This window comes from Elephas maximus, chromosome X, assembly GCF_024166365.1.
Source record: "Elephas maximus indicus isolate mEleMax1 chromosome X, mEleMax1 primary haplotype, whole genome shotgun sequence".
Classification (NCBI taxonomy): domain Eukaryota; kingdom Metazoa; phylum Chordata; class Mammalia; order Proboscidea; family Elephantidae; genus Elephas; species Elephas maximus.
In genome coordinates, this window is record NC_064846.1 from 78245543 (window position 1) to 78272887 (window position 27345).

Sequence of the window (27345 nt, forward strand, 5' to 3'; positions counted from 1 at the left end):
GAAGAGAAACTGGATAACTGGGAACTCCTAAAAATCAAATACTTAGGCTCATCTGAAGTCTTCATCAAAACAGTGAAAAGATTACCTACAGACCGGGAAAACGTTCTTAGCTATGACATTTACCAGCATCTGATCTCTTAAAATCTACACGATACTGCAAAAACTCAACTACAAAAAGACAAATAACCCAATTAAAAAATGGGCAAAGGATATGAACAGGCACTTTACTAAAGAAGACATTCAGGTAGCTAACAGATACATGAGGAAATGTGCATGATCATTAGCCATTAGAGAAATGCAAATCAAAACTACAATGAAAGTCCATCTCACTCCAACAAGGCTGACATTAATCAAAAAAACACAAAATAATACATGATGGAGAGGTTGTGGAAAGCCTGAATGACTTATACACTGCTGGTGGGAATGTAAAATGGTACAACCATTTTGGAAATCGATTTGGCACTTCCTTAAAAAGCTAGAAATAGAACTATCATATGGTACAGCAATCCCACTCCTTGGAATATATCCTAGAGAAATAAGAGCCTTTACATGAACATATATATGCACACCCATGTTCATTGCAACTCTGTTTACACTAGCAAAATGATGGAAGCAATCAAGGTGCTCATCAATGGATGAATGGATAAATAAATTGTGGTATATTCACACAATGGAATACTACGCACTGATAAAGAACAGTGATGAATCTGTGAAACATCTAACATGGGGGAACCTGGAAGGCATTATGCTGAGTGAAATTAGTCAGTTGTAAAAGGACAAATATTGTATAAGACCACTATTATAAGAACTCAGGAAAAAGTTTTAACACAGAAGAAAGCATTATTTGATGGTTATGAGGATGGGGAGGGAGGGAGAGGGGTATTTACTAATTAGATAGTAGACAAGAACTATTTTAGGTGAAGGGAAAGACAACACACAATACAGCAGAGATCAGCACAACTGGACTAAACCAAAGGCAAAGGCATTTCCTGAATACAACTGAATGCTTCGAAGGCCAGAGTAGCAGGGATGGGGGTCTGGGGACCATGGTTTCAGGGGACATCTACGTCAATTGGCTTAACAATGTGTATTAAGAAAACATTCTGCATCTCACTTTGGTGAGTGGCGTCTGGGTTCTTAAACACTAGCAAGTGGCCATGTAAGATGCATCTACTGGTCTCAACCCACCTAGAGTAGAGGAGAATGAAGAATACCAAAGACACACGGTAAAGATGAGCCCAAGAGACAGAAAGGGCCACATAAACCAGAGACTACATCAGCCTGAGACCGGAAGAGCTAGGTGGTGCCCGGCTACTACCGATGACTGCCCTGACAGGGAAAACAACAGGGAATCCCTGAGGCAGCAGGAGAACAATGCGATGCAGACTTCAAATTATCATAAGAAGACCAGACTTAATGGTCTGACTGAGACTAGAGGGCCCTCTGAGGTCATGGTCCCCAGACCCACTGTTAGTCCAAGACTGGAACCATTCCCAAAGCCAACTCTTCAGACAGGGATTGGACTGGTCTATAAGACAGAAAATGATACTGTAAGGAGTGGAGCTTCTTGGCTCAAGTAGACACATGAGACTATGTGGGCAGCTCCTTTCTAGAGGTGAGATGAGAAGACAGAGTGGGACAGGAGCTGGTTGAAAGGACACAGGGAATACTGGGTGGAGAGGAGGAGTGTGCTGTCTCATTAGAGGGACAAAAACCAAACCCAGTGCCGTCGAGTCGATTCCGACTCATAGCGACCCTACAGGACAGAGTAGAGCTGCTCCACAGAGTTTTCAAGGAGTGCCTGGTGGATTTGACTTGCCAACCCTTTGGTTTAGCAGCCATAGTACTTAACCACTACACCACCAGGGTTTCCACTGGGGGGAGAATAGCTAGGAATACACAGCAAGGTTTGTACAGGTTTTTGTATGAGAGACTGACTTGATTTGTAAACTTCACTTAAAGCACAAAAAAAAAAAAAAAGGTGAAGGGAACTGTTACTTTTGTGTGTGGCCTTTCTAACCATGGTCTTGTGACTCTGACTCAGGTGATTGGGTGGGGCAGTGCAAATAAGGTAATTGTGGCCCACCCAGGGGATTGGTCAGTTTTGCCTTAAAAAACAGCCAATTCCAGAGCAGAGAGGAGAGCCAACCACCACCAAACAAGGAGAGACCCACGGGAAATGGCTCAGTACACTTCCCTGCCCACAGAGCGAGAAAGCTGAATGTCTTTGGGCAGAGACTGAGGGCCAGGGAGAAGTCTATGCCTGACCCACGAATTTGGGACTTGCCAGCATCCACAACCATGTGAGCCATTTCTTATATACGGTTTTTGATTTCTGTAAGACATTGCAGCGAATTAGGGAAACCAAAGGCAGGAGGGAGAGTACTGAGGTGAGAGGGATTAGTTGATGTTAGAGATAATGGAGTGGTACAGCAGCTTGATAAAGTCAGACATTTGGGACATCTTTAACCTCTGTCTCATAGGAACCAGCTTTGTGTTGATCCCTATAAAAGAAATTATTCGTTTAGGAACCAAAATGATACACTGCAACAAATCAACTAAACACAAAAGAAGGAAGTACTGGAGGAAATGAATGATAAACTGTATAAGACAAGCAAAAAAAAAAAAAATGAAAACCAAATGCGCAGAAGGAAGTCCTTCCTTATTGGTAATTACTCTTTAAAAAACATTTTACTGTGATTTAGGTGAAAGTTTACACAGCAAATTAGTTTCCCGTTCAACAATCGATCAACAAATTGTTCCGTCACATTGGTTGCTATCCCTGCAACAAGTCACCACTCTCCCCATTTCCACTCTGCCTTTCCCATTTTCATTCCTCCACTTTCCCTGCCCCTTTTTGAATTCTCATCTTTGCTTTTGGGCAAATGTTGCCTGTTGGTCTCCTATAGTTGATTGTTCTAAGAAGCACATTCCTCATGGGTGTTGCTATTTATTTTATGGACGAATCTGTTATTTGGCTGAAAAGTGAACTCTGGGAATGACTTCAGTTCCAGGTTAAAGTGTGTCATAGGGCAATTGTCTTGGGGTCTCTTCTAGTCTCTATCTGTCTAGGATGTCTTGTCTTTTTTATGAATTGGAGTTTTGTTCTCTATTTTTCTCCTGTCTAACAGGGACCTTCTATTGTGTCCCTGGTCAAAGTGGTCAGTAGTGGGTAGCCAGGCACCATCTAGTTCTTCTGGTCTCAAGCTAGAGGAGGTTGTAGTTCATGTGGGCCATTAGTCCTGTGGACTAATTGCTTCCTTGAGTCTTTGGTTTCCTTCACTTTCCTTTGCTCCAGATAGGAAGGGACCAATAGCTGTATCTTAGATCACAACTGACAAGCTTTTGAGACCCCAGATGCTACTCACCAAACTAGGATGTAGAACATTATCTTTATGAACTGTTATGCCAATTGATCTAGATATCCCTCAAGACTATGGTCTTTAGTCTTCAAGCCCAGTAACTCAGTCCCATGAGGTCTTTGGATATGTCTAAGAAGTTTCCATAACTATACTCCCTGTTATATATATGAATATGTATGTAGCACATACAAATATATATATACAAATGCCCACAGCTATACCTATATATGTATGTGCACGCACTCCCATACATCCTCCCACACCTACATAGCATACATATCTATGTAACCACTCACAATGTTTTGGTTATTACTGTTGTTGCAGATTTGGATATTTTATAGCATTTACCATAGTTGTCCTTTCATTCATGCATACCTCTTAGTGTCTTCATTTACCTTGGTCACATTGTGCTGACTTCTTCACATGGTGTATTGCCTTTCCCTTCACTAGAATTAACACGTGTCTTTATTATCTAGTAAGTGATTCCCCATTCCTCCCCCTCTATCCCTGGTGACCATCAAAGAACACCACTTTCTATGTATAAACCTATTCTTGACATTTTATAAATGTGGTATCATACAATTTTTGTCCTTTTGTGATTGATTTATTTCACTCAGCATAATGTCCTCCAGATTTATCCATATGATGATTCAGACTCATCATTATTCTTTAGCATTGCATAATATTCAAATGTATGAATGTACCACATTTTGGTTATCATTCATCCGTTAAAGGACACTTAGGTTGTTTCCATTTTTTGCTATTGTGAATATGCTGCAATGAACGTGGTGAGCATATGCCTATTTATGTCACTGCTCTTATTTCTCTAGGATATATACTTACAAGTGGGATTGCCAAATCATATGGTATTTCTATTTCTAGCTTCTGAGGAAGCACCATACCATTTTCTATAGTGGTTGTATTGTACCATCTTACAATCCTACCAGCCATGCATAAGAGTCCTAATCTCCCCATAAACTCATCAGCATTTGTTGTTTTCCATTTTTTTAATCAGTGCCACTTCTGCAGAAGAAAAAAAAGAGTATTATAATGACATATGCAAAGACCTGGAGGTAGAAAACCAAACTGGAAGAACACACTCAGCATTTCTCAAGCAGAAAGAACTGAAGAAAAAACTCAAGCCTGGAGTTGCAATAGTGAAGGATTCTATGAAGAAAATATTAAACTACACAGGAAGCATTAAAAGAAGATGGAAAGAATACACAGAGTCACTATACCAAAAATAATTGGTCCACATTCAACCATTTCAGGAGGTAGCATGTGATCAGGAACAGATAGTACTGAAGGAAGAAGTCCAAGATGCACTGAAGGCATTGGTGAAAAACAAGGCTCCAGGAAATGATGGAATGCCAATTGAGATGTTTCCACAAATGGATGCAGTACTGGAAGTGCTCATTCATCTACACCAAGAAGTCTGGAAGACAGCTACCTGGCCAACCAATTGGAAGAGATCTGTACTTATGTCTATTCCCAAGAAAGGTGATCCATCCGAATGTGGAAATTATCAAACAACATCATGAATATTACACATAAGTAAAATTTTACTGAAGCTCGTTCAAAAGCAGATGCAGCAGTATATCGACAGGGAACTGCCAGAAATTCAAGCCAGATTCAGAAGAGGATGTGGAACCAGGGATATCACTGCTGATGTCAGATGGATCTTGTCTGAAAGCAAAGAATACCAGAAAGATGTTTCCTGTCTTTTATTGACTATGTACAGGCATTTGAGTGTGTGGGTCGTAACAAATTCTGGATAACATTGCGAAGAATGGGAATTCCAGAACACTTAATTGTGCTCATGAAGAACTTGTACATAGATCAAGAGGCAGTCGTTCGAAGAGAACAAGGGGATACTGCATGATTGACAGTCAGTAAAGGTGTGTGTCAGTGTTGTATCCTTTCACCATACTTATCCGATCAGTATGCTGAACAAATAATCTGAGAAGCTGGACTATATGAAGAAGAACGGGGCATCAGGATTGGAGGAAGACTCATTAACAACCTGCAATATGCAGATGACATAACCTTGCTTGCTGAAAGTGAAGAGGACTTGAAGTACTTACTGTTGAAGATCGAAGACCACAGCCTTCAATATGAATTACACCTCAATGTAAAGAAAACAAAAATCATCACAACTGGACCAATAAGCCACATCATGATAAACAGAGAAAAGATTGACGTTGTCAAGGATTTCATTTTACTTGGCTCCACAATCAACAGCCATGGAAGCATCGGTCAAGAAATCAAAAGACGCATTGCATTGGGCAGATCTGCTGCAAAAGACTTCTTTAAAGTGTTGAAAAACAAAGGTATCACCTTGAAGACTAAGGTGAGCCTGACTCAAGCCATGGTGTTTTTAATTGTCTCATATGCATGTGAAAGCTAGACAGTGAATAAGGAAGAATGAAGAATTGACACCTTTTGAATTGTGATTATCAAACATACCATGGACTGCCAAAAGAATGAACAAATCTGTCTTGGAAGAAGTACAATCAGAATGCTCCTTAGAAGCAAGGATGAAGAGACTTCATCTCACATATTTTGGACATGTTATCAGGAGGGGATCAGTCCCTAGAGAAGAACATCATGCTTGGTAAAATAGAGGGCCAGTGAAAAAGAGGAAGACCCTCAACGAGATAGACAGATGCAGTGGCTGCAGCAATGGTCTAAAGCATAATAACGATTGTGAGGATGGCGCAGAACTGAGCAGCGTTTCCTTCTGTTGTACACAAGGTTGCTATGAGTTGGAATCGACTCGATGGCACCTAACAACATTTTTACAGGGGTGAGATGGTATCTCACTGTAGTTTTGATTTGCATCTTTTTGTTGCTCAGGTGTTGAAGATTTCTATATATGTTAGAGATTAGACCTTGTCAGATATGTCGTTGCCAAATTTTTTTCCCAGTCTGTGGGTCCCCTTTTTCACCCTTTCTATAAAGTCTGTTGACAAATATAAGTGTTTAATTTTTAGGAGATGCCAGTTATTTAGTTCATCTTCTGTTGTTTGTGTATTTTTAGTTACGTTTGATAGTGTATTTATGTCATAAATCAGGACTCCTAGCTTTGTCCCTATGTTATCTTCCAAAACCTTTATAGCTTTAGATTTAACATTTAGGTCTTTAACCCATCTTGAGTTAGTTTTTTGTGTATGCTGTGAGATATGCATTCTGCTTCATTTTTCTGCAAATGGATATCCAGTTTGGGCACCACCGTTTGTATAGAGACTATCTCTTTCCCTTTGAATGGACTTTGACCCTTTGTTGAGTATCAGCTGTCCACAGCTGGACAGATGTACTTCGGAGTTCTCAATTCTGTTCCATTGGTCTACGTGTCTGTCATTGTACCAGTACCAGGCTGTTTTGACTACCGTGGCTGTATAATAAGTTCTGAGATCAGGAAGTGGTGAGGCCTACTACTTTGTTCTTCTTCTTCAATAATGCTTTACTTAATCAGGGGCCTCTTGCCTTTCCATATAAAGTTAATGATTAGTTTTTCTATCTTTTTAAAGAATATTGTAAGTATTTGGACTGGGATTGAATTGTATTTGTAGATTGCTTTTTTCACAATGTTGAGTCTACCTATTCATGAGCATGGTATGTTTTTTCTTTTTTTTTTTTTTTTGTAGGTCTCTTTTGCTTTCTTGTAGTTCTGTTTTGTAGTTTTCTTTGTATAGGTCTTTTATGTCCCTGGTTAGATTTACTCCTACTTATTTTATTTTTTTAGGGGTTATTATAAATGGTACTGCTTTCCTGATTTCCTCTTTGTAGTTTTCTTTATTGGCATATCAGAATCCAACTGATTTTTGTATGCTGCTACCATGCTGAATCTATTAGTTCCAGTATTTTTCATGTGGAGTCTTTAGGGTTCTCTATGTATAGTATCATGTCATCCAAGACTAGGGAAAGTTTTACTTCTTCCTTACAAATTTGGATGTCCTTTATTTCTTTCTTTGCCTTGCTGCTGTAGCTAGGACTCCGGCACAATGTTAAATAGGAGTGGTGATAAAGGGCATAGTTGTCTTGTTCCCATTCTCAAGTGGAATGTTTTCAACCTTTCTCCATTGAGAATGATGTTGGCTGTTGGCTTTGTAAACATGTCCTTTATTACTTTGAGGAATTTGCCTCCTATTCCTATTCTATTGAGAGTTTTTATCAGGAATGGGTGTTGGACTTTATCAAATGCCTTTTCTATGTTGATTATGATCACATGATTCTTTTGTTTTATTTATGTGGTAGATTACATTGATTGACTTTCTAATGTTGAACTATCCTTGCATACCTGGTATGAATCTCACTTGGTCATGGTGTAGTTTTTTTTGTATGATGCAGAATTCTACTGACTAGAATTTTGTTGACAAGTTTTGTATCTATATTCATGAGAGATATTGTTCTGTAATTTTCTTTTTTTGCATTCTTTGCCTCGTTATCAGGGTTAAGCTGGCTTCATAGAATGAATTCAGAAGTATCCCTTTCCCTTCTATGTTCTGAAGTACTTTGAATAGTTCTGGTGCAAGTTCTTTGAATGCTTCGTAGAATTCTCCAGGGGAGCCATCTAGGCCAGGACTTTTTTTGCTGGGACTTTTTTTTTTTTTTTTTTACCATTTCAATCTCTTGTTACTGGTCTCTTCAGATTTTCTATCTCAGTTTGTGTTAGTTTAGGTAGGTGGCATGTTTCTAGAAATTTGCCTCTAGGTTTTCAAAGTTGTTGGAGTACAGTTTTTCATAGTACTCTGTTATGATCATATTTATTTCAGTTGGTCTATTGTAATGTCCTCCATTTCATTTCTTATTTGGGGTATTTGCTTTCTTTTCTGTTTTTCTTTTGTGAATTTGGCCAATAGTTTGTTGATTTTGTTGAGCCTTTCAAAAGCACTAACTTTTCGTTTTGTTTATTCTTTCTATTGTTGTTTGATTTTCTAGTTCATTTATGTCTTCTCTGATCTTTATTATTTCCTTTCTTTTGGTGGCTGTGGACTTCTTTTGCTGGTCTTTTTTATATTTGTTTAGTTGCCATGTTAAATTACTGATTTTGGATCTTTTTTTTTTTGATTGTGCCTTAGGTGAAAGTTTACAGAGCAAATTAGTTTCTAATTAAACAATACACAAATTGGTTTGTTACTATTCTCTTTCTATTTGTTCAAATTGTAGGGCTAACATTTTGGTTTTGCCCCTTTATTCTTTTTTGATGTGTGCATTTATTGTTATTAACTGACCTCTGAGCACTGCCTTTGCTGTGTCCCAAAAGTTTTGGTATGATGTGTCTTCATTCTCATTTGTTTCTAGAAATTTTTTTATTCCATCTTCGATTTTCCTATTACTCAGTGGTTTTTAAGCAAGGAGTTATTCAGTTTCCATATTTTTTATCTTACTCTTCCTGTTATTAATTTCTACTTTTACAGCCTTGTAATATGAGAAGATGCTTTGTATTATCTCAGTGTTTTGGATTTTGTTGATGGTTGCTTTGTGGCCTAAGTCTGCATTTTTTTTTTTTTTTTTGATGTGTGCATTTAATGCTAAAATTTTCCTCTGAATACTCCTTTTGCTGTATCCCAATGTTTTGATATGGTGTGTCTTCATTCTCATTTGATTCTAATTTTTTTTTAATTTTAATATCTTCTATGACACAGTAGTTTTTAAGTAAGGTGTTATTCAGTTTCCATGTATTTAATTTTTTTCATAGCTATTTTTTTAAAAATTGATTTCTAGTTTTATAGTGTCATGGTCAGAGAAAATGCTCCACATTATGTTGATATTTTTTAATTTATTGAGGCTTGCTTTGAGGCCTAGACTATGGTTTACCCTGGAGGATGATCCACGTGCATTGGAGAAGGATGTGTACTATGCTGCTGTTGGGTGGTATGTTCTATATATGTCTATAAGGTCAAGTTGGTTGACTGTGTTCTTTTAGATCTTCTGTATCTTTTCTGAGTTTCTTTCTAGTACTATCCATTGTTAAATGTGGTGTGTTAAATTCTCCTACTATTGTTGTAGAAATATTTATTTCTCTTTTTAATTCTGTTAGAGTTCGTTTTATGTATTTTGGAGCTTTTTTATTATTGTTATGTCTTGGAGGATTGACCCTTTAATCATTATATAATGTCCTTCTTTGTCTCTTATAATGGACTTTGACTTGAAGTGTATTTTGTCCAAAATTATTATTGCTATTCCTGCTCTTTTTTGGATACTGTTTACTTGCTATATTTTTTTCCATTCTTTTTAACTTGTTTATGTCTCTGTGTCTAAGGTGTGTCTCTTATAGGCAACATACCGATGGTTCATTTTTTTTTTAATCCATTCTTCCACTCCCTGTCTCTTGGCTGGTGCATTTAATCCATTTACATTCTGTGTTACTAATGATAGATATGAATTTGTTTCTGTCATTTTGTTATACTTTTTTTGTGGTATTAATGGTTTCTTTGTTTCTCTTAATATTCTGTGCTGAGTCCTTTTTGTATATGGATTTTCTTTTCCTATCAATCGTTTTTGTTGTTTTTGTGCTTACTGAGTCTTTTTGGTTTTCTTCGTTATTTTGGTGAGTAGGCTTGCTACTTTTTGTGTCGTTACCCTGAATTTCACTTTAATCCTCTTAAACGTAAAACAGTCTGTTATATCTTGAAATCACCTTGATTTACTTCCCATATGGAAGTTCTATAACTACCTCTTTACTCCAACTTTACTGTCATTTACCACTTAACTCCTCTGGTTCCCTGTAGTCAGTTCTTTGGCTTTATTTTGCTTTTGTGAAGTCTTTATCTGAGTTGGTATCTTGGTTATGTCATGTGTCTTTACCTCCAGTAGTTAACTGATGTCTTGATTCTCTATCCAAATGGCTCCTATTAATATTTCTTGTAAGACTGGTCTGGTTTTTACAAATTCTATGTTTCTACTTATCTGGGAATGTCTTAGTTTCACCATCATTTTTGAAAGATATTTTTACTGGATATATAATTCTTGAGCAACATCATGATAAATGGAGAAAAGATTGAAATTTTCAAGGATTTCATTTTACTTGGATCTACAATCAACAGCCACGGAAGCAGCAGTCAAGAAATCAAAAGACGCATTGCATTGGGTAAATCTGCTGCAAAGAACTTCTTTAAAGTGTTGAAGAGCAAAGACATGGTCACCTTGAAGACTAAGGTGCGCCTGACCCAGGCCATGGTATTTTCAATTGCATCATATGCATGTGAAAGCTGGACAATGAATAAGGAAGACCGAAGAAGAATTGACGCCTTTGAATTGTGGTGTTGATGAAGAATATTGAATATACCATGGACTGCCAAAAGAACAAATAAATCTGTCTTAGAAGAAATACAACCAGAATGCTCCTTAGAGGCAAGGATGGCAACACTGCATCTTACATACTTTGGACATGTTGTTAGGAGGGATCAGTCTCTGGAGAAGGACATCATGCTTGGCAGAGTACAGGGTCAGTGGAAAAGAGGAAGACCCTCAACGAGGTGGACTGACACAGTGGCTGCAACAATGAGCTCAAGCATAACAGCGATTGTAAGGATGGCTCAGGACTGGGCAGCGTTTTGTTCTGTTGTGCACAGGTTCGCTATGAGTCAGAGCCAACTCAACAGCACTTAACAACAACAACATATAATTCTTGGTTGCCAGTTCTTTTCCTTCAAGATTTCATATACGTCATCTCATTGCCTTCTTGCCTGTATGGCTTCTGATGAGAGATCAACACTTAGTCTTATCAATGACCCATTGTAACTAAAGTTTTTTTTTTTTCATGAGCTGCTTTTAGAATTCTTTCGTTTTCTTTAGTTTTTGAAAGTTTGGTTATGAAATGTCTTGGTGATTTTTTGGGGGTGTCTATCCTGTTTTGTTTTTTTTTTTTTTTTTTTTTTATCCTGTAGGGTTGCTCTGAGTCAGAATTGACTTAATGGCACTGGGTTTGGTTTTTGGTTATCCTTTACGGGGTTTGTTGGGCTTACCAGATGGTATTCTTCTTGTCTTTCATATTTGGGAAGTTTACAGCCAGTATATCTTCAAAAATTACTCTGTACTTTATTTTTCCTCCTCTTCTGGAATTCCTATTATGTGTAAATTATTCCTCTTCATGTTGTCCTACATAACTCTTAGGATTTCTTCGTTATTTTTTCTGGTTGTTCCTGAAAATAGTATCAAGGGATTTGTCCTCAATTTTGCTGCTTCTTTCTTCTATTGATCCAGTTCTACTTCTGTGTCCTTCCATTGTGTTATCTATTTCGGATATTTTATTGTTGAACTTCTGAATTTCTAGTTGTTTTTATATGATTTCTAATTGTCTCCTGAGTCTGTCATTTTGTTCTTGTATTGTTTTCCTGAATACTTCTAGGTTTTTTGTCTGTGTTATCCTTGATCTCTTTGAGGAGTCTAAATACAAGTCTTTTCAATTCCTTCTCAGGTAGTTCTACTATTGTTTCCTCCTCTGGAGGGATTTCTTTCCCTTTATTTTGCTCGCTTGCTTAAGCCACCTTATCCTGTTTTTTCATATGATTTGTTATTGTTGACTGTCTCCAGGGCATTGTTATTTTATTTATTTATCTATTCATTTATTTATTTACTTACTTATTTCTTTATGTATTGATTTATGTTTGTTTGTTTTATCCTCATTTTTTGTTTTGTTTTGTTTTGAAACATCAGCATGGGTGGGGCAGGTATGGTTCATGGGTCACCAATCTGATGGCATGGGAGCATTCACCACTTGTTGCCAGGTGGGTAGGACAGCAACAGGCAGGGTGAGCATGTGTTGCTGTTCACTGGGCCTGCAAGGTGGCTGGGGGTGGGCTGGGCAGGCATGGGCTACCTCCTTTCATCAGTCCATTGGTGCAGGGGCACACAATGGCACTTGCCAGGTAGGCAGGGTAGTGAGTGGGATGGATATGGTGGGTAACCAATGGCACAGTCATGCTCACTGCTGCTTACCTGGTGGGTGGGGCTGTAGGGGGTTGTGGCAGGTGGCCTGGGGTGTAGGAGTATTCTCTGCTGCTCACTGGGTAGGTAGGGTGATGGGCGGGGGTGTGGCAGGCAATCGGACTACGAGAGTGCTCTGTGCCACTTGTCAGGTTGGCAGGGTAAGTTGTGACAGGCAACTGGTGTCGCCAAGCTCTCTGCTGCTCTCCAGGTGTGTGTGGCAGCAGATGGGGTGGGTGACAGGTGGCATGAATGCACTCACTGTTGCTCATAGAGTTTGCAGGGCAGTGGGTGGAGGTGTGTGGCAGGTGACTGGGAATGCAGGATCACTCTCTCTCACTTGCTGGGTGGGCAGGGAAGCAGGTGGGAGGATGTAGTGGGTGACGTGGTATGTAGGGTGCTTACTGCTGCTTGTGGGGTGGGAAGAGTAGTGATGGGGATGGTGCACAGGGCTGGAAGGGTAAGAGGGGGGCTTGTGCCATGGTTCCCCGGCAGGCACGGCAGCAGGGGTGGGGATCTTCATGCCACTAATCACCAGGAGGGCAAGGGGACGGGGAGTGTGTTCCTCTGGTCACCAGGCATGTATTTCTCCAGGCTTCCTGTTGGCTGCAGTGAGAAATTGGGACCTGGCCCCAACCAAGTGAATGTGGGGGGGGCCTCTCAGTGTCTGTTCAGATGGGGGACCTCTTGCTGACACTCTACAGAACTATTACTCCATGTAAGCCACTCACCCTAATGCTCAGGGACCGCCACTGGTGAATACTCCTGTCTCTGGATCCTGGCTCCTTCCTGCTCTGTGGATGCCAGTATGCCTGGAGCTCTTGCCCTCCTTCCTGGACTTTCCCTCCCTAGATCTGGTTTATGTTCTGCTCACCTTGCTACACAGCTTCTCTGTTTCCTATTGGGAATTTTGTGAATTTGCTTTCCTATATTCCTCATCCAGGATCACTGCTGGCTTTGTCTGAAGATGGCCATGCTGTGTCAGGCTGGCCAGAAGGGCAACTACACTCCATATCTCTCCTCATTCATTGTTTTTGTTCAGTTTCTTCTTCAAGTCAGTGTGGATCTAATTCTTTATCCTTCTATATGATGCTTAGGGTTCCAAGGTTGTCATCTGTATCTGTTTCACTTGGTTTCTCGGGTCTTTGCTGTAGATGGACAGCATGGTGTGTCTGACTAAGCCATCATCTTGGGCCATCTCTGGTAATTACTTTGAATGTAAATAAATTAAGCTCTCCAATAAAAAGATAGAGATTGGTAGAATGGATTTTTTAAAAGCGTGATCCATCTATCTGCTAGCTACAAGAAACACACTTTAGCCTCAAAGACACAAATAGGTTGCAAATATAAAATGTGAAAAAAAAAGTGTTCCTGGGAAAAGAAAGTGGAGGTGGCTATATTAATATCAGACAAAATAGACATTAAGAGAGACAAAGAAGGACATTATATAATGACAAAAGGGTCAATTCTTTAAGACTATATAACAATTATAAATATACACACACCTAACATCAAAGCTCCAAAACATGAAATATTGACATAATTGAAGGGAGAAATAGCTCCACAATATTAGATGGGAACTTAAATATACCACATTTAATAAGGGACACAACACCTAGTTTGAACAACACTATAAACCAACACCACCAAATAGCAGCACGATATACATTTCTCTTCGGTGCACATGGACTACTCTCCAGTGTAGACCATATGGTAACTCACAAAACAAGTCTCAATAAGTTTTAAAAGTTTGAAAATATACAAAGTATCTTCTCCAACCACAATAAAATGAAACTAGGAACCATAACAGAAGAAAAACTGAAAATTAAACTACACACTATTTTTTTTAAAAAAAGGGTCAATGATGAAATTAAAATGGAAATAATAAAATTGAGATGAATGAAAATGAAAGTACAATATATGAAAACTTAGGGAGTGCAGTGAAAACAGTGCTCAGAGGGAGACTTACTGCTGGGAATGCCCACATTACTAAAGAAGAAAGACCTCAAATGATTCACCTAGCTTTACTACTTGAGGAATTAGAAAAAGATCAAACTAAGCTCAAAGCTACAGAAGGAGGCAAAGGGCAGATTAAAGCAGAGATAAATGTAGACTAGAAAAGCAACAGAATCAAGAAAATCAGAAGTTGGTTCTTTGAAAACTTCAATAAAATTGGCAAGCCCTTAGTTAGACTGACAGAAAAAAGAGAGAAGATGAAAATGACCAAAATCACAAAGGAAAGTGGGAACATTACTGCTGACCCTACGGATTATAAAATTATGAGTATACTGTGAACAATTATAATCAACAAATTAGATAACCTAGATGAAAAGAAAATTTTTCTAGAAACACAGAAACTACTTGTCTCCAAAAGAAATAGAAACCTTCAGTGGAATGACTGAATCAGCAACAAAAGCCTCTCAACAAAGAAAAGTTCCAGATCAGATGATTTTACTGAGATTCTATTAGACATTTAAAGAAGAATTGACACCAAACCTTCTCAATTTCTTCCAAAACATGAAAGAGGAAGAAACACTTCCTAATGCATTCTGTGATGCCAGCATTACCCTGATACCAAAACCAAAGACATCACAATTACAGGGAACTAGAGTCCAATATCCCTTATGAATATAGATGCAAAAGTCCTCAAAAAATATTAGAATATCAAATGCAATACCATATTAAAATGATTATACATCATGATCAAGTGAGATTTATTCAAGGAAGAAAAGGGTGGTTTAACATAAGAAATTCAGTCAATATAATATAACACATTAATAGAACAAAGGAAAAGAACCAAATTATCATCTCAATTGAAACAGAGAAGGCATTTGACGAAATTCAACACCCTTTCATGATAAAAACTCAACAAACTAGGAATTAAAGGCAAATTCCTCAACATGATAAAGGGCATTTATGAAAATCTCACAGCTAAAATCATACTCAATGTAGAAAGACTGAACGCTTTCCCTCGAAGATTAAAAACAAAAACAAGATGCCCACTTTCACCACTGCTCTTCAACATTGTCTTGTAGTTCTGGCCAGAGCAACTGGGAAATAAATAAATAAAAGGTATCCAAATCAGAGAGGAAGAAGTAAAACTATTTTTATTTACAGATGACATGATCCTATATGTAGAAAATTGCGAATAATCCACAATGAATGAATTCAGCAAATTGGCAGAGTAGAAGATCAACCCACAAAATTCAGTTGTGTTTCTATACACCAGCAATGAATGATCCAAAAAGAAAGTCAACAAAACAATTCCATTTACAATAGTATCTAAAAGAATAAAATGTCTAGTAATAAATTTAACCAGGGAGTGAAAGCCCTTTACACTGAAAACTATAAATATTGTTGAAAGAAATTAACGTTGACCTAAATAAATGGAAAGACATCGTGTATTCATGGATTGGAAGACTTAATACTGTTAAGATATCAATACTTCCCAAAATGATGCATATATTCAATGCAATCTCAAAATTCCAACAGCCTTTTTGCAGAAATGGAAAAAAAAAGATCCTCAAATTCATATGGAATTTCAAGGGGCCCTGACTAGCTAAAGATACCTTGGAAAAAAAAAAAAAAAGAAGGAAGTGGAAGAACTCACAATTACTGATTTCAAAACATACTACATAAAAAGCTACAGTAATTAAAACTGTGGTATGGGTATAAGGATAGACATATAGACCAATAGAAAAGAATTGAGAGCCCAAAGATAACTTTATTGATCAACAATTGATTTGCAACAAGGTTGCCAAGTCCATTCAATGAGGAAAGAATCAATTCTTCAATAAATGGCATTGGAACAACTAGATCTTCACATGCAAAAAAATGAAATTGGACCCACACCTCACACCATATATGAAAATTAACTCAAAATAGATCAATGACCTAAATAAAAGAACTAAAACCATAAAACTATTAGAAGGAAACATAAGGGTAAAGCTTCTGGACCTTCTTTTTCCTAATATATTCTTAGATTGGAAATAAAAAAGACACAATAGACAATTTGGACTTCATCAAAATTAAATTTTTTGCGTATTACAGGACTGTATCAAAAAATGAACATAAAACCTACAAAATGGGAGAAAATATTTGGGAATCATGTTGGTATAATTTAATAGCCAGAATATATACAGAACTCTTACAACTCTACAGCAAAAAGACAAACTTAATCAATAAATAGTCAAAGGGCTTGAATAGACATTTCTCCAAAGACGATAGGCATGTGGCCAACGAGCACATGAAAAGTTGCTCAATGTCATTAATCATTAGGGAAATGCAAATAAAAAGCACAGTGAGATACCACTTCACCTCCACTAGGATGCGTATTATCAGAAAAATGAAATAAGAATTGGCGGGATATCGAGAAATTATGACCCTCATCCATTGCTGTTGGGAATGTAAAATAGTGCAGCCCCTATGGAAAACATTATGGTCATTCATCAAAAAGTTAAACACAGAATTACTTTTGAACCAGCAACTGCACTCCTTAGGTACAGGCAGTCCTCAGGTTACAAATGAGATCTGTTCCTAACCGTGCCTTTAAAGTCAGAGTTGTAAGTCGGTAACAGGTGCATATGGTTATTCTTAAACCTTTCTTCAGTGCAAAGGAACTCCGGTGGTGCAGTGGTTAAAAGCTTGGCTGCTAACCAAAAGGTCAGCAGTTCAAGTCCACCAGCTGCTCCTTGGAAACACTATGGGGCAATTCTACTCTGTCCCATAGGGTTGCTATGAGTTGGAACTGACTCAACGGCAAGGGGTGTCATTTTTTTTTTTTTTTTTTTTTTTTACTGTAAGAAAGGACTCAAAGCCTTTTCAGTGAGGAATAAGGAATAATGCATTGCAGTGGTACTTTTCAAGAGGCTCCAACTCCTATAAGTCATTCTTACCCTGCATTCAATCTTAGGGCCCAATCATTGCTTCCACATGTAGCAGGTAGAATGCATTGCTGTGAGCAGGTCTGCAATATTCCAGGGCAGCTGTTTCTGCTTCTTAGCTGTTAGTACTACTTTTGTTATAATGAAGAGTACACAGCAGTGATAATTTTTGTGAGATTCAAATTCCTTTAGTTTTATTTATTTGAGCGGTAAGTACTGCTTTTGCAGTAATGAAGAATGCATTTTAGTGGTAATTTTCCTGAGATAAAAAATCCCTTGGCTTTATTTATTTAGGCTGTAAGTACTGCTTTTGCAGTAAGGAAGAATGCACTGTACCACATTTTGAAAAGTTTCATGAAAAATAATAAAAAGGCTAAGAATAAGGAGACTAGAATAAAATGTATGTGCAGTCATTGCCAGGTGCCTTCATGTTTTACCTCATATTTTGCAAATTTTCAAGAAATAAAATTTAAAAAAATTTAAAAAAACCAGTTGTGTCATTGACTCATATTGGTAGAATTTACAACATCCAGTATCCACTGGGACATATGTGATCTCAGATAATGGTTATCAAAATCCATAAATCATAACAAAAATTCTGAATTGGTCTTTTAATCAGCATGCCTTCATTAGTGAAAACACATGGCATCAACAAAAAATTCGAAGGAGAAAATAATTGGGTCACCAAAGGATTACACTTAAACAATGTAGAAAGTTCTAGATCATATTTAATCATTTGGAATATTTGTGAGTCTAGCATAATTTTTAAGGCTTAATTAATTGGAAGCTCATTTACAGCACTCAAAATGAAATATTTGTTTTCTACATCTCACTTAATTTAGGAAAAAGAGGAGAATAACAAGAAACAAAGCATATCAGAGATGTAATCCAAATAGTAATACCCACAGGAAATCCTGAGGTCAGGTCAATTTTGACCTGAAGTTTGGTACCTACCTTGTAATTACGAGCCTTGGTCAAGCCAAATTAAGGACAATCTGCTATATCTGCTACATCTCCATCTCTAGATCTATTGATTGAGACTCAATATCAAAGAAAGAAATTCTGTACCTTAGACTACACTGGAAAATGAATCCAAACATAGGAGATGTATTACAGCAGAAAGATCAAGGGACTATGAATCAGTGCCAGCTCTTTTGTTAACTAGCTATGTGATCACAAAGAAGCCAGCTTCTCATGATTTAAGCACTATCTGTAAAATGAGGGAGTTGAACTTAATTATCTCAAGTTACTTAAACCAAACCCATTGCTGTCAAGTCAATTTCAACTCATAGAGACCCTAGAGGACAGAGTGGAACTGCCCCATAGGGCTCTCAAGGCTGTATATCTTTACTGAAGTAGACTGCCACATCTTTCTCCCACAGAGCAGCTGGTGATTTCAAACTGCTGACTTTTTGGTCAGCAGTCGAGCGATTAACCACTGTGCCACCAGGGCTCCTCTCAAGTTACTTCCAAAAACCAAACCAAACCTGTTGCAGTCTAGTCAATTCGGACTCATAATGACCCTATAGAACAGAGGAGAATTGCTCCATAGGGTTTCCAATGAGTGGCCGGTAGATTTGAACTACCGACATTTTGGTTAACAGCCAAGCTCTTAACCACTATGCCACCTGGGGTCCCTCAACTTACTTAGAGCTCTACAATTTAATTTTAGAAATATTTATCAGTAAAAATGTAAACAACAGGTGTTTTATAGTTAACCTTTGAATGTAATAAATCAAAACCTTCCAGTCCTGAAATGTCCTCAAGCCATCCCCTCAACTCTTACCAACTTACAGAGACAGCCTGAGGATTCTGAGTACAACTATTTATAAATGACTGCCCTTGGGAATAGTGCAGTCTCCTTAACACAACATTCAAGGCCCTCCATCTTCTGGTTTTTCACTTTCACATCCTTCAAACACAAGTTCCAGTGCCACATTCCACACTTGTGTCCCTCCCTGATTCTAACTCAGAAGAAATTCTTCTTTCTCCATATTCTTACAGTATTTTGTTCATCTTGTTGAATTTATCATATTCCACCTTAAGGGGTAGTCATTTATATATTGATTCATAGTTTTTCCTTTTTATTTTATCTCATCTAGTATAGTATAAAATAAGCATTTTAAAGCCAGATTTTTGTCTTTTCTGTCCATAAACCAAACCCATTGCCATCATGTCAATTCCAATTCATAGTGACCCTTTAGGATAGAGTAGAACTGCCCCATGTGGTTTCCAAGACTGTAATCTTTACAGAAGCAGACCACCAGCACATTGACTTTCTCACTGTTAGAATATTGCACATTGTGATCACTCAATAAATATGAAAATCGAATTTTGTTAAGAATCCTATTCAAGAATCATTTTAATCCCTCTTGGAGTGGCTTAGAAATGGTTCACTTGCTACGTTAATTATTTAATTCACACAATGGACCTTGAAGAAATGTTTATTATTTGCTTATCTCTTCAAATATACCACTGGACTTCTGTGTAACCAAAGCTGAAAATAACTGCATTAGATCATAATCTACTGCTCAGCCTCTAGGATACACACAAATGATGGGAAACACTCAATGTGTTTTCTTCAGTATGATACCTCACAACTTGACTGAACATTATTACTGAATTGACTGATTTTCTTTTGACTGACTGGATCTGGTATCTACTTTGTAAATAGGACCTTAATAATTCTCAAAGACCTAGCATTCCTTTGAGTTTATTGTCTCATTTCCCAGTTCTGTTTGAACTGCAAATACTCAAGAAGATCATGCCCTTAACCAGTAATCAGACCCTAAACGTTGTTAACTGTACTCTCCCTTGTCAATATCGATCTGCTTCTTTCCTTTCTTGGAAGGCACTGAAGTAGATCAAAGGTGACAGCCATCGAAGTTGGAAAAAAAAAATCAGGCCCAGTCTTTGATCTCAACCAAGTCAAACAGCATACCGCAACCAGTGTAAATCCTGAGATTACCCAGTGCCGTCGATAGGAGACCCAAAAAGGCATCAAAGATTTACTAGTCCCCCAGACCACCAAAAAATTTCAGACCTAATATTCTCAAGATAAATTTCCATATATAAATGATCACTTGGGAAACTGTAGTATATTGTTTTCCAGTAGAGCAAAGATTTGGCAGACCTTGAAAAATCTCAGTGACTTCTTCATTTAAATCCATATTAGTAGTAGTAGTAGTATTTCAACTAGGCTTCCCTTCATTACAACAAGATTAGGATAAGGAGACCGCTACCTCCACATGGTCAAGGATAGTGACTACAGTAATTCTATTTTCTATAGCACCAAGCAGATCATACACAGATAGAAACCTAATACTAATTTTTTAATAATCACAATGATGAATACCTGGTGTTATATATAGCCAGGAAAATTACTAATCATTTAGTAAGTTAGAAATTATACCGCCAGTGTATCTTTCAAAGTGTTTATGCTGTCTTGTTATAAAGGAACTGCATGGGAATTCTGTAGAAAGTCTTTTTCTGAAACTGGTTTATCTGAGGTAAACATGACAGAATATACTGGAGAAGATAGCACTAACTTTTTTTATTGTTACTAAACATTCCTCTATAATAATACTGCATTACAAGAGGTTTCCTATCAACTGTTGGTCACTTTTTCAAAATTTTATTTATTTTGTTATCATTGAGAATATACACGGCAAAACATACACCAATTCAACAGTTTCTACATGTACAATTCAGTGACAATTACATTGTTTGAGTTCTGTGACCATTCTCACCCTCATCGCTTTTAAGACACTTTAAGATTTGCAAGTTAGTATGAGTTAAAAGACATTAGGACTATGAAACTGACCATCAGTTTTCTCTCCATGGCCTTATTTTAAAAACAACTTTTATTCCTGGGGTTTGATAAAGTCAAATTTGCATTACAAAACAGCATTGAAGAAGAGGCAAAATGTTGAATAAGCAAGCACTTTAGACTCAAAAAAAAAATTTTTTTTTTTTTTTAGACTTAACTAGATGTAAGACTGAAACTTAACTCTGCCATTTACTAGCTTTTTGACTATGGACAAAGCTGGGCTGTTCCGTTTCTGTCTTTCCTCATCTGTAAAATAGGAGTTTGGGAAATGTCTTTTTTTCCCACACTTTTGATAAGAATTTAATGAAATAACATGTGAAATAATACTTAATAACTGGTAACTGGTCTTACTATTGTTATTATGCTTATTTTTAGTGTTTATTTAGTTACCATGAATCCAGTAAAACATGCATTTTCCACTGATTCCCCAGTAAATTGGACCCGTGTTAAATAGAAAGAAAATACCACTGTGAGCACTGGTTGAAGAGCAATTCTTACTCTATAATTTACCATGAACATTACAATTTTAGATGACGAGATCTACACAATATTAAAGTCAGAGTAACTTTTCATACGTATTTGATTCAATAACTTTGCTCTTTAATTCCCCTTCCACTATCCCTCCAAAACAAGGCCTTGCCATGCTTGAACTTCTCGGAGCCCAAAAGACTGAAAGTAAGGTGCGACTGATCTGCCTATCACATCATGTCGAATTTAACTACAGAGTTAGACTGAAAATCTGTGGCTCCTAAGACCATCTTTGGTTGACCCTTACTCTCTCCCCACTAAAATTAAACCGTATTTATTTATTTATACATATATTTACTTATGCATGCATGCACATATGTATGTATTTATCCATTCATGTATGTTGGCAGATATAGTAGGCCCACATACTTCCAAAACAGATCTAGCAGCTTTATAATCAAGGCCAAGGTACAATTATCACAGGGTAAAAGAGAAAAAACAAGTTTTTTAACAGGGAAGGGGACACTATACTCCAACAGGCATCTTTCCCTTCCCTCCATTTCTTCTATCTTCCTTTGCTTGCTCCCCATTCTGCCCCCCTTTTTTAAGCCGTGCTGGTAACGCCTGGAATCAGCCAGCACCTTCACTTCACTAAACAGCTGAAGGGACTGAAGCCCAATCAACCTGGATTCTTAGCACTGTCTTTCAGAGGTATATTCTTGAGAAAAGAAGGGCAAGGAAAGCTGGGATGGGGACAACCTTTACAGGCAGAGAGCACAACGGCTAGGACTAACTAACCAAAAAAAAAAAAAAAAAACACACACCAAGTGTGTACCATGTAGTAGATTCCGACTCATATAAGAATTGAAAATTAATTTCACAGCAACAAAATAATGGAGGTAACTTATTTTTCCTGAAATGGGATTCTGACCTGTGATGGTTTTCTAACTTTAGTGTGCAAGAGCAGTAGGTTTAGCACCCTTCCTTATAACTGTTTATATTGAAAGTATGTATATTATTCTCTCCTCCTCCCTAAACTGCCCTCTCTCCCACCCCAGAATAAAACAGTAAGAATCAGCTGCCTGGGATTTCTGAAGACACTCACCTGTGTTAGAATTAAGATCATCAGGTTCTGATTCTGTCCCATTTTGGCTTCCATTTCCCTGAAGAGTGTTCATAGCCATGAGTTTCATCTTCTGCAACTTCATTGCCTCAGCCATTGCTGCAGCTGTTATACCTAAAACCAGAACCATTCTTTTTAAAATAGAGACTATTTCTTAATGTAATTAAAAGCTGAATACATTTACTTAACAGGCCTATACTGCACGGCACAAGCCAAAAGCGAATCACAGTTGAATTTATGAATAATTTCTCTAACAAAGTAATTTTCAACTCTGGTAATCCCTTTATCTTACAACGGGCAGTTTAAAAAGCTAAAAAAGGACCAAATAAGGGTCTGATCTTCAATACAAAACACAGAAGAAACAAGAGTAAAATGCAAATTGTTTGAAAAATACCAAGATCTTACTGATGTATCCTGATGTCGTCTATGAGCTCTGGACCGTTGTTTTATACAGAAATCATCATGTACTAAATTCTACCTAAAACAACACTGTCAGAGGAAGCACTCTGAAATGCTATAAGGAAACAATTTCTACCGTGGTCCTTATCACATTCAAGGTTCAGATTTTAGGTTTTGATACTTAAAAACGAGCTTAGTTAAAGCAAAGTTGAGAAAGCGGAAAAAAAAATGAGTCAATCAACCAAACCTTTATTCATCCCCTATTATTTTTCCTCATTACCTACTAGGCTTCTCCATGACTAATCATCTTGGGGAGCTTTAGGTAACTCAAGAAGAGGCTTTCTGTTCATAAACTGTATGCTTTCTGTGGAATACAGTTCAAACTCCTGAAGCCTAGAAGCCAAGGCCTCATCAACCTACATTTTTAGCCTTATCTCCTTATACTCTTGTGTATTCCCTACATTCTTCCCTGTTTGAATTACTAGCTCATGTCATTAGCATGTCCTGAGTCTTCCTGCCACCATATCCTTGTTCTTCCAATTCGTTCTGTCTTAAAATTACTTCTATTCACATTCAAGTATAGAATTCTTATCTATCCTCTAGACCCAGACCAAATGTCACACTCTGTGAACTCTCCCTTGTAAACCCAAGGAGATGTGCTCTCTCAAATCACTTGTTTCATCCCCTCTTAAGACACGTAGCATGTTCTAGCCTCAGTACATTTATTTAGGTACATATATTATTTCTCCTATTTGATTATTAATTCCTTAAAGACACAAAAAATGTGTAATTTTTTTGTGAAAAGCTCAGAAATACCACCTGTCTCAAACAGAGATTTTGAGCTATTGATGAAATACCATTTTCCATATATTGTATACTCTCTGAAGGAATGACAAATGCCAAGGTCTTCTTGTCTGGATTTGTGTTTACACATCAAAATGTATATTTTATTAAAACATTAATTAAAAGACTTTGAGTTCATTCTGCCAATAATCTGCTCAAAATCTGTTTCTTTCCTGTTCTTTCATTTTTTTGGAGGAGGGGTGGAATTAGAGAGAAGACCAAACATGTAAAAGAGCAAGGTTTTTTAGAGATGTGGAGAATAAGGCAGCCTAGATAGAGACTATATACTCTGAAAGCAATTTGTGAGATCACTGCCAGTTCTCTTCCTTGGAAAAATTATGTAGTAGCTAAAATTTCCTTGATGCCCTTATGCCACCCCTATCAATAACTCCTGGTGACATTCTTTTTCTGTCCTTGATATTAGCTGGGTTCCAAGTAATATGTGTTAAACTGAACACTGACAACCAAGGTGTGAGCAGGTAATGCCTTGCTGCTGCTAATCCATGTCATTGATCTGAGGCTGAGAGAATTTTATCCAGGATATCTTTTTTGGCACTTACGCCAAAGGATGGGCTTTCCTGCATGTGTCAGGTTTGAGCGAAAGGGAAGGGGGTGGAAAAAATTACAGGCTGTCATTCTACCCTTTTACCCTTCTCCTCTTCTCCTCATACATATACACCAAGGGACCGAATAAATAAAATGTTGCCATGCAATCTCTGAAAATTTTCAAACCACTGTAATATAATTACTTTCTTTTTTTTAATCAATATAAGGCAATTATTAAAAAAAAAAAGTTCTCTACATAATGATATAAATAGGTAAGGAAAAAAAGGCTATAGACATAAATCGAATGCTTAAGTTATTGCACCAATTGATAGAGTGAATAGAAGCTTTAAATAGTATTAAATAAGAAACCTTATCCTGAAATTCTTTTTCCCGAGGAAGCCTATATCAGGTAAAAAAAAAAAAAATCAGGTAGCACCATGAAAATACTTAAGAGAACAAGTACTAAAAATAGCAGAACAATCCATATTCCAACAATGCACTCGAAAGTCTAGTGGATTCCAACTTAATTATTTTTAGATAGTGTCAAAATTCCTAATCATCTGCTGGTGCCTTGGGACCAAAAACAAAAAAAAAAAAAACAATTCTGGAAGATTTGCTTTCTCCCTCATCCTTTTCCCAGGACTGGTTCATTCTCATTATTGAGGTCTCACGCTTCAAATGTCACCTACTTCCTCAGCAATACCTTCCTGGACAATTGCTTCCTCACCCACTAGAATGCAGCTCTGTGAGGACAGGGACTTTTCCTGGGTTTTCACTATTATATCACCATAGCCCAAAGCCCAGAGCCCTGTCTAGCCCAAGTTAAGTACTCAATAAATACATATTTGTAATTGAGGTGAAATTCATATAACATATGATTAACCATTTTAATGTATACAATTCAGTGGCATTTAGTGTCTTCACAATGTTGTGCAGCCATCACTTCTCTCTAGTTTCAAAACTTTTTCATTGGAGTATTTCCAAATTCAGTAAAACCCACTCTACCATGCAAATACGATTAAAGGAAAACAAGATAGATATTGGTTGTTTCCAAAAAGGAAAATATAACAGCCATTATCAGAAGATCCTGATTCTAAGGGGAAGGGTCAATCCTTATCAAGTGTGTAAATATAACCTACAACATCTAACTGTTCGTGTTTATGAGAATCAGTAAGCTTCTATTTTGCAACTCTGTATTCTCATTATGAAGCAGACTTTTCACCACAGTAGCTTGTCTATGAATCATGGCAAAGAGAGAATCTGAAAGAAAATTGCTTTAGTCTTTGAGCTAATGATGTACTTATGCATATTTTCTAGATGGTCCCAGAGATTTTCTTGACATGTCTAATTTAGTTTCACTGAATTCCAATCCTCCAAATGACCTGTCCATCACCCAAGGTTAACTTTGGACGACAAATTTGATGGCAATGATTTAAACATAGGGACCTTTCTTAGGAAAGCTGGAGCTGAGTGCCTCATAATCAACAATGTATCAGGAAAATTGTAGGTAGAATTTACATAGGATCCTCTGACTAGCAATTCCTAATTGGGATCTGATTGTAAAAGTTATTGAATTACTAGTTACTTCATTTTTGGTGGTGTAAATGTTGAAATTTTTTAATATATGTGCCTGCTTGCTCTAAGAAAAACAAAAATTGACGAAATATGTAAACCATCTGATAGATAAGAAAACTGGAGGTAAAATATATGTCTCATACAGTAACACTAAGGGAATTAATGAGCAAGAGTTTCCACAAATTTTGAATTTTTAGAAAAGATAGTAAATTCCAAATATCTATGTATTTTTCCAAGCAAATGCTATTGTACGATATCATTGAAGAAAAAGTTGGTGAGAAAATTCAGAAAATAATACTAAGGTAGTAAAGAATCACAGCTTAATGCCACTGCAAGCATTTTTGGAGTCATCTAGTTCAGTCCTTTCATTTTGCAGATGAGGCAACCTAGTCTCAGAGTGACATGTCATAAGTTAGTTGTTAAGAGAATGACATGGAAACATAAGCTCAAATTTCCTGATGGAACCTATACATATTTGTTAAAGTCCTAAAGTAGTTCAAGTTTGGGCTAATGAAACCTCTTAAGAGATATGATCCCCTTATCATATAGAGTCTCAAGTTGTTACTTGTCTGTCTATATTTCCTTAAACTTGATTCAAACCTCCTTGGAACCCTAACCCATAACTCATATATTTGTGTATTATTCATGATTCAGGATGTTTACTCAAAAAGCAAGGTAAGCACGTGCTTAGAGCATCAACAAAATAGGGGCACCAGTTGTCTAAAGTAAAGACCCATAGTTCCAAGCAGATGGGACACAAGGAAAAGCACTGCAAAGAAGGGAACTGATGGGGTACTAAATGAAATTGATAACAGCCCCAGTGCGTGAGAATGTGCTGGCTGGAAATAAAGTTCACGCAGGGTCATGAGGGCACCCACACTTAAGATTGTTTAAGCTATGAGGCCCCTACCACTTCAATACCTTTGTTTATATCTCTCTCCTACAGTCCCTTCCCATGTAACTGAAACTCCTTATCTTAGCGAGTCTCTTGGGTATATAGTATTCCTTTCTAAAAAACAAGCGATGGGGCGTGGCCTGTCAAGTCTAACTCTTGCTACATTCACCCAATATGCAACTGGATCCAACATGAGCAGTTACTGGGCAAGGACAGATTGCATTAACTGATAACAGGTCTCTGATTCATTTTGAGAGAACCGTCTCATACATCCACATCTGCTGATCCAGCAAATTCAGCCAGGAGGCCCAGCAGCGCTCTTTGCCATGATACAAACACAAGGGTATGCTCTTGTTCACATCCTGATAAAAAAACCAACGGGAACTCCCGTCCCAAATGACACGTAAAAATGAGGGAACTCTAATAAGTCAACCATTGCAATTAATTCAATCAAGTTACTTTTTAACTGCATAGCACTGCTGCACAGAATT

General features: G+C 37.4%; 1 protein-coding gene across 4 annotated transcripts in view; it reads right to left on the reverse strand.

Annotated features, from left to right (window-relative positions):
* DACH2 (dachshund family transcription factor 2) overlaps nt 1–27345 on the reverse strand; it is a 758076-nt gene that overhangs the window by 193559 nt on the left and 537172 nt on the right. For all 4 annotated transcript variants that reach the window (XM_049872470.1, XM_049872468.1, XM_049872469.1 and 1 more), the window contains exon 4: nt 22579–22710. In XM_049872470.1, the coding sequence (XP_049728427.1) occupies nt 22579–22710 (132 nt within the window). The remainder of the gene's footprint in view (nt 1–22578; nt 22711–27345) is intronic.